The 14,059-nt window shown below is 36.8% G+C and overlaps 1 protein-coding gene across 4 annotated transcripts in view; it reads left to right on the top strand.

Annotated features, from left to right (window-relative positions):
* Nucleotides 1-11,344: 11,344 nt before the first annotated feature.
* nectin1b (nectin cell adhesion molecule 1b) overlaps nucleotides 11,345-14,059 on the top strand; it is a 216,995-nt gene continuing 214,280 nt past the window's right edge. For 2 of the 4 annotated variants that reach the window (XM_042743597.1, XM_042743596.1), the window contains exon 1: nucleotides 11,346-12,118. In XM_042743597.1, the coding sequence (XP_042599531.1) occupies nucleotides 12,064-12,118 (55 nt within the window). In that variant the 5' untranslated portion in view covers nucleotides 11,346-12,063. Of the gene's footprint in view, nucleotides 12,119-14,059 lie in introns of all 4 variants that reach the window. The other 2 variants (XM_042743594.1, XM_042743595.1) reach the window with 2 other exon arrangements.

The raw sequence follows: 14,059 nt of genomic DNA, 5'->3' as shown, positions 1-14,059 counted from the left end.
GGGCTTTGACCATTCTAGTCTCATAAAGATGTCTAAGCAAACAGGTTTCGCACAGAATTACTGGCCTTGTACAAGGGCTCTTGCTTTTAAATCAGCTATTTTAGGACTTTTTTTTCTGCATTTTCATTAATATTCATGCATACAGCAGGAAGTCGGAGTGTTTGTTAGCTGCAGAAACAGATTGGGCTTTACAAGAACAAAGCCAAAATTAATTAATCGGAGGCAGTAATTTTGAACTGAACAAAATATAAACCCAGACCAAACACAAAAACATGGGCCACATAGTATCAATGTACTGTATTTAAATTTTAGGAGTGTGTACAGGTATTTTGACAGATGGATTTATGCTTTTTATTTGGTCTTCTACCATGTAGATGGGTGGTCCTATCGTTCTCTGTGATTGCATGAATGGTCTCCAAAGACGTGTGTTCAAGGGCCATGTAGAACCATGATCTCTGGGCTTAGGTGCTCATCTTTGAAGCTTGTCAAGTGATATACTTGGAGAAATTTAATAATGAATTGGTGTGATGTAATTTTGAACAAAATCAGGCCAAAGTGAAGTTTATTTGGAGTTAGTTTCAAGAGTTTGAAACAGCTTGCCAAAGTGAAGTTTCCAAAAATGTTTGCTCCATTTTGACCTTCGAACTACCACTAGGTGTGCTCTAGGCTCCACTTTCTTTGACATGAAATTCGTCGCCGAATAATTTCTTCTGGGATGTTTGCTAACAGTATAGGCTACAGCTGCTCAGGTATTTCTAATTTCTTTCTACCCCTAAATGAAGAATGAAAAAGAATTTTACAGGGAGTATGTTGGGCCCTTAAATGTCACCTTTTGATATCCAGTCAAGGGTCTGGGAGTGCTCTTTGGCCTAGTCTAATCACTTCTCGCTAAACTAAAAAAATGACATTCAAATGAAAATAAAACATGCATGTTTTTTGGCACTGTTAATGCCCAATATATTAGAAAACCAGCTTTGCCTAAAATCCTTATTTTTTTAATTTTTTAATTTTTTTTTAACAGATATGACAAATACTGTATATTTTCAGAATTTCTACATAGCCATCTAGCTATCATACATGTTGGAGTTGTAGTTGTCGACGTAACAGGATTGGTTGGCTACACTGAAAACAGACAGAGCAACTTAAGAGTCAGTTCTGTTGGTGTTGCGAACAACTAAATATCCAGACCCAAAGGTCTTCTCCTCAACGTCTTCCTCCAAAAGCTTCCTCCAAAAAATATTTTTAAAATATTGTGTGGAGGGGCCTCTGGGCCCTGGTTTTTAGCTCACCTTTTACTCTCTGAGAGGCCTCATGTTAAGGGCCAAGTTTTTGAAGTATGTGCTTCAGGGCTAGGGTGCCCTAGGTCGGTATTTGCTAGAGGGCCCTAACGCTTTATGCATGACATACCCGAAGGGCCATGGAGCTCAGCTTTCTTTGACAGTCTCAGGCTTTGAAGGGCACTAGCAATTCAAGGCTCAGGGCACAATGAGCCAGTAATGAAGAAAAGAACATAATCAGGCAATCTTAAACAAATGTAACATCTAGTGTCACTTAATTTTAGCATGTATCAGATATGAGATTAAATTTGGAGTGGATTGATTTCAAAGTGTTTATATATATATATATATATATATAAAATAATTTTCAAAGTTGTAAATAAAACAAAGATTACTAGAATACGTTTTACAACAAAATACTATGTAAATCTTTCTACTTCAAAAAGTCATGTTTAATTCAGTGTTACATATTTCTTTGTAATTATTTGTAAAAAGTGCTAGCAATTTCTGAGTGAAAATTGTTCCAAAGTAATCCTACACCTTTTTCTTTTCTTTTTTTTTTTAAAGTGCATCACTGGATATGCAAATAAATAATAAATATGCAGTGCTTGCATAATCTTTGCATTTATTTTGAATGTAGTTACTTGTCAAATATTATTATACTTTTAACTGAGCACTCAAAGCTTCTGTCAGTGGGTCTGTATTAGCTGACAAAGCGGGGCTGACGTGCTGTCTGTTGTCTCACCTGTAATCACAGGAGAATGTCAAAGCATTGACCCGACAGTTGCGTGAGTTTCCCCCCTACAGAGTCCCAACTGTGGGGAGCTGCATGAGCAGCAGTACTAATAAACACCCAATGAAGTGATATCACGGACGGAAAGGCAAATGCATCCCAGATGGTGGGTGGTTGAGCGGGCAGATGGCACTGACTAATAGTCAGACCAACACGGAATATGGTTTTTGTGTACTTGTACACATATTCAAGTTTAATTAATAAGCAGTTGGCATGTTTCCTTAATACTGTTGTCTTAATATGGGTAAGCTTCAGTGGGATCCAGTGACAATTGTTCAATGGACAGCATTTGTTTACATCTTCATTTTTTTCTTTCTTAAAAGTAAATAAAAATAAATAAATGTACATGTTAGAGCCCGTTGACATCAAACTAGTTATTGTTGAAGAAAATTACAGTGGTGATCATCAGATGCATAACAATTGAACAAGTCATCTACATGCATGTCTTGCCTGCTGTTTGTTAAAACATAAAATAATGCATGTTCCACAGAGAGAAGGAATAAAAATATATAGAAGTCTACAGAATGCTGATGTCAACAGTTAGTGTATAATGTTAGATTTGTTTGTTCTGACAGCAGAAAAACAAAGAGAATGGCACTTAAAACTGATTCAGACTGGTAACGTAAGATTGTGTCTATTTGAACGAATCATTCAAGATTCTAATTATATGTGAATCAGACTGTGCAGGTGCTGCTTTGTAAATGCAAGTTGTGCTCACCAATACTTTTTTTTTTTTCCTTTTGTATTCTACAAGCAGTTTAAAAAATGCCACTGTAGATTATCTGTGCATTTTTCCTATTGACTGTATTGTGTGAGATTCACCAAGCCTCCAGTTTTTAAGTCTTTAAATGTGATCCAGTTCTGTTTTCTTCCAAACCCTTTGCAAAGCACAAACTACTTCATAGTGGTGAACGTATAATAAAACATGAGTTTTATGTATTTATTGCCATTCCAGCTCAAGGTCAATGAAGGAAGTTTTAAAAGACCAAAAAAACTAACAAACATAGGAAAAACTAATCACACCACGAGAGAGAGAGAGAGAGAGAGAGAGAGAGAGAGAGAGAGAGAGAGGGAGAGGAGAGAGAGAGAGAGAGAGAGAGAGAGAGAGAGAGAGAGAGAGAGGTTCTACAGATTTCTAATGTTAAAAACATGCATAACATTTCACTTACGGTAGGTATGTCAATTATACTTATTACAAAGTATTGTTCTCAAGTGTAATGTTCAATTTCTTAGTCTATCTGTGAAGTAATAATGCGGGGATATGTTCAATATTTCTAAACACCACCAGCAGCAGAAGAAGATACTATAGACGGTTTGTCCAGCACGTTTTAGCATTGACCGTTTTGCTAACCTGTTATGACGTGATGCAGATGCAAAGAGGCTGTAGTTGAAGGATGGGCTGTGCTGTTACTCACATGCTAAAATGATGTTTACGTGGTCTTAAAAGCCTTAAGGGGGGTGGGGGGACACAGCCTTTTCAATTATATGGGTCCAACAGTGGCGTAGCCAGAATTTTATTTTTGGGCGGGCCTGGGCAAAGTGAGCAGGCACTAGGCTAACTAATAAACGGAGTCCAGTGGCTTAACGCAAATCCGCGGCCCCCAGCCGCAAACTCAAGGGTGGGGGTGGTGGTGGTTGGGGTTATACCATACGTCGCAATATTGTAAATATATGTTTTAAAACAGGAAGGCGTGCCAATGGATATCACACAATCAACGTGCAAACTTTTCTCAAGAGTTAGGCTTATGGGTGAACCTCTCAGTCGATTCACTAGAAAGTGAAAGTAAAAACTGATGGCTCTTTCGGTATCTGACGCTGCATTAACGGCACATATTCTCTCAGAGATGACGAAAGACGAATCTACTTCATTTGTTGAATGGTAGCCTATAGGCCTATTGCTAAATGTTTTAATTTACTCCCTTAATATTTCTCTTGTGGCCGGAACATAGGCTAGTGTTTTGAAAGACCTTTTTAAAAACATTTTCAGTATAGCCTAATCATTATTATCCTCGCAGCGCATCACTCATGCGGTGATGCGCTATGAAATTATTACGGGGCAAATTAATTGTAGCCTAATATTAATTTAATAATAAATGTAACTTAATAATAATAATATGCCTAATAGGCTAAAAAGAAGAATGTAACAGGCCTATGTTAATCAAAAATACCAAATTAGATATAACTAGTGTATAAAATTATTTTATTCAGAAATGTCATGTTTGTGGTTTTCTTTTTCATTTTGTTAATTCGTTATTTAAAATAATAGGCCTACAAATTAGGAAACAGATGCAGTTATTCACCAGCGTCAGTCACAAAAAAATGATATATATATATAAAAATAAATAAATAAATAAATAAATAAATAAATAGTGAGGACGACTGCCAACAGCTGGTCTTAAATTCTTTAGACACCGCACACCAGACTTTAGTCTTAAGACTTTGAACACTGACTTAAAACACTGACCGAGCTCAAATGACATTCATAATCGGCCTGAAAGTAGTGTTTCCCGGCTTCCTAGAATGAACCGGTTCATGCGGAACTGAAAGTCTTACTCATTATGCAAAAACACATTTTATTTATTTGAGATGTTATTATAGATCTCTAGTTGTGTTAAAATAGATTAAACAATAATTATTCAACAAATATTATATGTGTATAATAAACTGGGGGTGGGGGGCCTTTCATCAGAGTGGGTGGGCCTGTGCCCGTCAGGTCCTCCGCTGCCTATGCCCCTGGGGTCAAAACAATGTGATCTCACTAATACAATTTGTTTCTACCACATGTAAATGTACTTACTTCTGCATAGACTATAAAACGTCATGCTGATGTATTAACAAATGGCTTCCAACTCTCATGTTCTCACACTACAAGTCGATTTTCTTATGCGGTGAAAAAACCACCGTGGTGCAAAGAGGAAATTGATAAAATGCCGATAGACAAGATATAGCACTGTGCAGCAGCGAGATATTCAGACCAATTGTGGGAAAGTACAACTGACAACATCTAAAATGTTACATAATTATGTACTGTATAAATATATATATATATATATTTTAAGATGTACACATTTAAGAATCCTTATTTCTGAAGACTGAATTCATGGAATTAATCACTTGATACTTTTGAATTTGTGATAACTGAGATTCTTTTTAATGGCATTTGTTTAATGCATTTGACTTATTTACTTAATTGGACATTTCAAACCAGATTACAATTAAAAATCTTAAAGGAACACTCCGACTTTTTGGGACTTTAGCTTATTCACAGTATCCCCCAGAGTTAGATAAGTCCATACATACCTTTTTCATTTCTGTGCGTTCTGTAAGTGTTATTTGACGCACCCACCGCTAGCCTAGCTTAGCACAAAGACTGGATGTGAATGGATAATGCTAGCATAGTAATCCCAATAACTGACAAAATAATGCAAACATTTTCCTATTTACATGTTGTGATCTGTATAGTCACAGCTTGTACAAATAACAAGGCTATATGAGACAGAGACCATTTTTAATCGTATAAATACTGGGAACTATATTCTCACTAGGCGTAGGAGCACAGCTAACGTTACTTGGGCGGAGTGGCTACTTGGGCGGAGTGATTAGCGCAGCACACGAGATGCGCTGTTGATGGTTCCGTAAACAAAACAAACGTGACTAACTAGCTAGACGTGACTCGTGATCATGGATGACTTTGAGGAATTGTCAGACTCAGAGTAATTTTACTGTGTATCAAACCAAGATCCAGAACCATATAGTTTTGAGCCAGGATACACAGACGAGGAGTTACAAAGTGCTGTAGAACACTCATCTCATCCTGATTAATAATTATCACAGAAAATGTATAAAGAATTATTACAGGAATTGATATATTTGAAATGCAATTTATTACAGCTGACCAAATATATTCAACAGCATATAATACAGTAATGTTAGATAATTGCATTACAATAGCCAAGAATATGGGGAAAGTAATAGCAAAAGGCAAATAGTTTTTGCACAATGAACCCACAGACAGTAACGTCAGCCTACTATTTCACAAACATTTTCTCAAAAAAGAAAACTGCCCATCCCCCTCCAATTCATTAGCAAGTTGAATGTATTAGTCCTGAGAGTTACATTTAGCGCCGCTCATTTGTTATTGAGCGATACAGTGTGTTCACAACAACACAATAATAACAATAAAGGGGATACACGGAGCCCCTATTCACGTAATAGTGTCACTACTAAGGTTATATTACATTAGCATGGCACTGTTACAGTATGGCTAATGTTAGTCATCTCAAAATATAACGGAACACTTACCGCAGCAACAGGTGATCCAATTTGTCCTGTCTTTATTATCGATGGGATGGCTGTATCCTTTAGCACACGTTTCATGGTCCGTGTGGCAACTTGCATTTTTTTTCAAAATAGTCGTCTACAGTAAAATGTTCAGAGCAAACGAAATACTTCGTGATGGTGTTTACAGGTGTGTTTGGAACTAAACCCAGAACAAGTAGCCATCGATTCATCAGGTCAGCGTTTTTGGTTGGAATTCTATGAAACATCATAGTATTACCTAGTCTCCCCTGTTTATTGTCGCAGCTCTTTACAATACAGCGAACACCCATGACTGTACACTATAAATGTACTATCTAGTAATTGCTGACTCTATTACTCCAACTCTGAGCGAACTCTCTGCTCCTCACCACGGCGCGTCTCGGGTGCTGCGCTAATCACTCCGCCCAAGTAGCCACTCCGCCCAAGTAACATAAGCTGTGCTCCTACGCCTAGTGAGAATATAGTTCCCAGTATTTATACGATTAAAAATGGTCTCTGTCTCATATAGCCTTGTTATTTGTACACGCTGTGACTATACAGATCACAACATGTAAATAGGAAAATGTTTGCATATTTTGTCACTTATTGGGATTACTATGCTAGCATTATCCATTCACATCCAGTCTTTGTGCTAAGCTAGGCTAGCGGTGGGTGCGTCAAATAACACTTACAGAACGCACAGAAATGAAAAAGGTATGTATGGACTTATCTAACTCTGGGGCAAACTCCTAATAAACTAAAATCACAAAAAAAAAAATAATTCCTTTAAAATTAATAACATTTCTGTAGCAAATGTTTTCTCAATATGCTGTGACAGAAAATGCAAAATAAAATTATCTATTTTATATGATCTTAAAAATAATCCAATTTATATGTGCACTGTAATCAAAATCTTCAGAATACATGTAATTGTTTTGTGAGAAACATAAATCCAAAATTTTATTCAACAATCTTAAATTGTTTGGACTACTTTTACTCCTTTTTCGCTTCCATGCCACACCTCACTGATGCTGTCATTTGTGCTAAAGGAGCCCCGGACAAGTATTGGGTATTATACACAAGGCAATACAAAAAAACTAACCAAAGTATGTTTTTGTACCTGTAAACGTTACATACTAATACCAATGCATAAACAGTGAGACAGGGCTGGTTGAAAAGCCAGGAAATGGCCATGTTAAACTGCCCTTAAAATATTATTAAAATTATAGAACATGTAGCCTAATATTATTTGTAAATATCCGTTTATTAATAGTGCATGTTGTCTCATTTGAAATATGAGCGATGTAGGAACAAGAATGTAACACAGCTCTTCTCAACGACAGGCATGTTTCCTCTGCTTGGACTTCTGATCCTGTGTATCATATTGTTGGTATTGTATGTCAATTACAAATTCAGGCATATGTATTGGGTTTCAACTGCTGCCTGAGCTGCATATCTACAACACAGCATTGTTGGTCATGATAAACACGTCCTAACACTGTTGCTGTGTCCCAGAGAAATCAATTTAATGGTGACATCCAAAGTGGAAACACATTCTTTTATTCTCTAACTTCCTGGAAATCGCTCAGATCCTGACACAGTCCAGATACACCATACATCATTCTGCTCTTGGGACACGCAAAATGACTCGAAGCACTGCATGTGAAGTCTGCAGTGTTATCCTTGCAGTGCTTTTAGGTTGTTTGTTGGATGAAACACTGTCATTGGATTCTAAATATAAACGGGATAGTGCAAAAAAGCATTTAATATTAGTAATAAAAGCAATTTTCTTCTTTGCAATTCACTCAATCTTGCAAAAACAGATTTGTCATTCATTGCTGAGTTCTAGTCTCATTTTTTCCTGAAATTGTATTATTTTGAATACTTAGTGACAATAAAAAATTGTTCTATATAGTGACCTAATATCAACTCCTCTCCCATGGCCTCATGGGATAGAGTGTCCATTAGATGTGCACTTTGTAATCTTGGCGGAAGTAGTCATCATTTATTTCGCCTACTGTGAATTCAGGCATACTGATCTTTTAACATACCGTTTTTCGCTATATAGTGGGGAAGTATGCATATTTGCATATAGCCTTGCTCTATAATCATTAAACCAGTCATGAGTTGAGTAATATCCAATAGCATGGTCATTAGTGTTGATTCTAATAAATGAGGTTTATCGGAGTGTAGAGCTTCTGTAATTCTGACACATATACATCGTTGCACACAATATTGACAAGGTGGCCTGTTCAGTACCCATTAGATGATTTAAGAGACTCAAATGTGCATGTGATCCCATTCTGCTGCTGAAAATCGTTCAGTGCACAGCTGTGATTGCTGATATTGTGGTGGAACAAACTGTAATAAATATTGTGTATTTGTGATTGTTTTTCATTTCCCATGGGCGTGATGTTTAGTAATGTGTGTACATACAATCTCACACAGCTACACAATGGATGGCTAAACTGCATGTTTGAGTGTGTCTAAACTAGCACATTTGTATTTGTGGCAAAGAAAATGGAGGAAAAACAGAGTGTCTGTTTATTGTAGAAACAAACAGTAAAGGGTTGAACTCTCATGCAATGGGTATGTCATGTGTTTGTTTCAAGGGGCAAATGTTTTTTTTTTTTTTTTTTAAGGTTTGTCTGTTTCCCTGGACAGAGCATGAAGATCTGGTTGTTTTGGGGCTCTCATTTTCTTCTATGAGTAAAAAAAAAAAAAAAAAAAAACACACCAGATCCTACAAAATAAACAGTGTTGTTCCATCAACACTTCAGGATGGATGTTTTGATGAATAAAATCATTCATCCCAATTTGTAAATTGTTGAGAGAAACTCCCACCCACGGTGCATGGGAAACTGGATTTTGTGCGTGCATTTAAATTAAATACGGAGTTCAATATCGTCACCATATTTTAAGCACTTTTTTTTTTAATTCATCACATGAAAATGGCATCTGTTACTAGCACTTTTTTCATTTCAAGATTACTGTGACTGTGGCGCCAAGACTGGGTGGTATGATGATATATATACCGTACAATGGTAGAATTGTGTCAGCTGGTAGATATTTTGATGCATCATTTATACTGCTATAGATATATTTGTGCAGCTATCAGTGGGCAGCACTGCTTTACACTATTTACACACGATAGTAACAAAGAAACAATGAATAATATAAAAATAAAGAGCTGGATAGGTCCCAGACAGGTCAAGGAGAACTTCTAATTAAAAGGTTTCAGGCAAAAAAAAAAAAAAAAAAAAAAAAAAAAAAAAAAAAATATATATATATATATATATATATATATATATATATATATATATATATATATATATATATATATATATATATATATATATATAATAATAACATTAACTTAATATCTGACCTTGGCCACTGACCTTGATATAGTAATATATTTGACATGTTATCTACATTGGAGACGCAAACTCCCATGTAAAACTGAAAATAAAAATTATATTTTAAGAAAAAAATAATCTATTCAGCAAAAAATGCTGGAAAATAAATGTAAATAAATAAATAAATACTTAAATATTTATTTTTGTATTTATTTATTTTTTTTCTTATCAGAAATTTGCTATGTGCTTATTGTGTTTCAGACCAGGATGTTTATTTTCTTGCGAGATCTGGCAACACTGAATTGATTGATTTCAATGAGAAGTTACTAGTCTTCACGTGAGGTAAATTTATGCTGTAGTTCTGGAAAGAGGAGGATTTCGGTAACGGTAAACTCCCACACTGCTGTCTAATGCCCTGTCTGGTTTACCCAGAGGAACTCATGAGAGGGTGACCAGCAGAGGGAAGTATTTTACTACTTCCACCTCCTCAGTCACCTCATATTTTGTCACACTGACTGTCCAACCTGACATAGATTTATGAAATAGGAAGAGTTACGACTGTTAACAAATGATACAGTTAGATTAAATAAATATTAATTGACACGGAGAGTGGAGCAAAGCGCTGACTTCAAACCTCAACGTTATGACCGCAAAGTCTCTTAAAGTTGAGTCAAGTCTTGAGTGTCACTATTTGGCTAAATGGAAAACAAAATAAAATAGTCATTCGGGAGATAAAATAAATTGTTCTTATCAACATTTTACCTCACAAATGATAATTTCATGATGATATCTTCCGGTTTATCATGCAGAAGATCTCTTTACGCATATATTTTTCAGCATGTCTGCGAATTTAATCCTCCCCTCAGAGTCAATTTTGCGCAATGGCGACTAATCAGCGTTGCCAGATCTCAATCGAGAAAACACATAGTCTGAGTTTACTATAGTAAGTAGCCTACAGTCCCCGCCTCCCAAATATTATGGCTCATTGAGAATTGCTTTATTTCTTTTATGTTTTGTATTGCATGAAATAATCTATGCATTTGTAAGAGAGGGATTGGAAAGCCCCGTTCACGATGACAGTGACTAATTTAGTTTCTAGTAGGCTAGGCCTTTCTGCTTTGCCATGCTATCCTGTATCAGACCATTGCAGCGGGACATTGCACTCTTACTGGTATTTGTCCATCATGTTGCTGCTTAGTTATATAAAGTTTTGCTTCTGCCCTGTCAATCGCATCAGCGGAAACCGGCAACGCTCACTGAATATGAATGATGTCCAGTAAGTTGCTTGGTCTCTTAAAGTTACTGTCAGTGTGAACACCCATAAAAATGTGACAACAGGGGAAACAAACTAAAGGTTGCTTAATAAAGACGTCACATACAGTTTGGCTAAAACAGTCAGTGGGTATATTTGATAGCTGCTGTTTGTGTACCAGCAACCCTCAGAAACCTGACTGTGTTGTTGAAATAATACACAAATATTGTAGACCACCATTGTTCATACTTACAAGCTAAAACAAGCACAGAGCCGCTTATTATAAGCGGACATGGCAACAATGGACTAAATCCTCCTACTCGCGCTTCAAGATAGTGTAAGCCCGCCCTTTTCTGACGTCACCCTGATTCGGATCTCTGCTCGCGCTTGTATCAGCTACACTAGAACAGTTCAGGTTGTGGCAGCAGTGCCCGAAGTGCGCCAAACCACGGAATTGTTGCCATATTCTGGAGAATTAGTCTGTTTTCTCGGGGGGGAAAATTACTTGGAACGGATTTCACATCCGTTGATACATCTTCAGCACCCAACAAAAATAATCTGATAATCCCCAGACTCCCAAACTGAGGGAACAGACCGGACCGTTGGGACTTCTAGGACATATTCTGTTTACTACTGCGCAAAAAAAAGTACAGAAGAACCTTATTATACATACTTGTATTGTGGAGCAAACGGATCGGATGCGTTAAACGCCCCGTTATTCAGGGCACTGTTATTAAGCTTCTGTTTTGAGGGGGTTGAGCAGCCGCACTGGATTCATCGCTTGGGATGCGGGATCGCTGAACTTCTGCTTCTCATCCGCCTCGTCGAGCAGACTTTTCATCTGCAGAATCAGCGAGAGTCGATGAGCATCTTGCATTCGGGCTTTGGATTTGATCTCGATTCCTGGCTGTACTAAACTCTTCTGCAGACGTTGCACTGAATGCAGTTTTATTAACAGTTGACTTTCTGTCGTATAGTGAAGGGTGGACAGAAGTGGATTGTGCTGAAGTTGCATGAATCACCGGATCGCTCTTTGCAGATCGCGATATCAGATCGGATATTTGGCGCAAGGCGTGAAGCGCGATGGCGATGTTGGCGACTTTTTGGATAGTCCTGCTGGTAGCGTTAAATGCTCCAGGTAAGTCCATGAGCTCCACTGAAGGATGTTTCGTTAGTCAAATATGCGCTTTTGTTATCTGTTAGGTCAGGCGTCTCAAAAAGACTCAACAGATCTATGCATGGTTCATAGCTGGGTAAAGTTAAACTAAACCATCTTATGATACAGTGTTGCCATAATTAAGATTAACTCAAAGTGAACGCGTGAAAGCATAAGATGCAAGCAGATGGCGATAGTGATGCTGCGCTAGAATATGTGTGCTGCTTGTTAGTTGTGAATTATTGGAGAGCTCAGGTAATAGCCTATAAGGGAACACAAAGATGAGTAAATTAGTTTTCAATAAATAAAGGATATTCGTGTTTACATATAAAAGTGATTATTTATGTATTTATTTATTAATTTATTAGCCTAGTTTTTTTTTTTTTTTTTTTTTCTTTTTTTTTGGACGGTATCATTTGACGCCAGATGTCAAATGAGAGGCTTAGATGGAGACGGATCAAGTATCCCGAAGCGATGAATCATTCGCGTTACAAATTGATAATGAAATAGCTGCTGCTTTTATCATTACAAAAACATTTTGTGTCAGGTGTTTACTGTTTGACAAAATAAATAAATAAATAAATAAATAATTGGTCAGTACTGACGTTTATTTATTTATTTAAAACATTAAAATACTCTAAGAAACGCAGTTCATACAAAAATGACTTGAATACTAAAAAAAGCAACCAACTGAACTAAAAATTGAATATATATATATATATATATATATATATATATATATATATATATATATATATATATATATATATTTGTGCCAAGTTGCAAACAAAAATGTTATTTTAGCATTTATATAAGCAGCATTTCTTTTCTTTTTTCTCTCCCATGACTCAAAATGATAGTTATTTATTTATATATTTATGTAATAACCAATTAATGCTGGCAGTTAATACAGTTTATAATGTTCTAAGGTGCAGCAGCTATTGTTGTAGTCAACTATGGGTTTCAATTAGTGAACTTTCTCTTGGCTGCCAGATTAAAGCACTTGCTTTGTCTGTGATTGATATATGGGTGGGACTCCTCTGTGAAGATCAGAGAAGCTGCCCTTCCTCATTCATCCCCTCTTCCTGAACCTTCCTTCCTGTGAAACAAATGCAACACATGGAGTGACACAATAACCTGATTTAAACAGACAGTCCCCTTTTAAAAAGCATCCTGTTCCTTTATCAGCAAGATTATTCAATTCATGTGCATTCCCCAGCGTCTCTAACAGTACTCCTATTGGCCCAGCATTAGGTGTCTTTTAATAAACTGCTCTTGAGAGTATATTTTCTAATCAATACTGCACTGCTGACCTCTAATGTTGTAAACAAACCGTCTGATGTATTGGCTGGTCTTAGAGTGCATCTCTGGCCATCCCCCAGTGGCTCTGTAGAGGAAGTTAAGCCAGTCAAAACAGCTGTTTGGGGTCAGCTGAGTGAAAGGCTTATGTGGAAACACTTGAACCTCCTTTCATTGGGTGATTATTGCTCGTATCATCTCACTTTTCCACTCTTAAGTGATGGAGATGCCATCATTTCAATGATGTTTTGCTTCTCAATGTTTTGCTGCTCTTTGGAGTGATAGAATGCTTGGCTAAAAGTTTTGCAGGGCTCGCGGAATTCCTAGCTCTTACCATAAGGAGATGATTTTGTCGCTAAGCTTTATGTGATACATGGCACCTTGTACAGTTGCAAATGTCTTAGCTTGAACACGTTGCCTTTGGCGTAACTCCAGAAACAGAACAGCCTTGTTTGAACCACACAGTGGCCAAATGTTTCTCTAAGGCTGCTTTCAGATTCAGTTCCTGTAGACTGTTGTCATGTGATTATAAACTTGCATGGCAAAATGATACAGGATCTAGATCTGGAATTTTGCCCAAGCTAAATTGTCGATGGTAGCACACAGTATTAAAAGAGTCAGCAA

This window comes from Cyprinus carpio, chromosome B18 (genome assembly GCF_018340385.1).
Source record: "Cyprinus carpio isolate SPL01 chromosome B18, ASM1834038v1, whole genome shotgun sequence".
Taxonomy (NCBI): Eukaryota; Metazoa; Chordata; class Actinopteri; order Cypriniformes; family Cyprinidae; genus Cyprinus; species Cyprinus carpio.
Note: the sequence above shows the minus strand (reverse complement) of the source record. Positions and strands in the feature narration are given on the sequence as shown.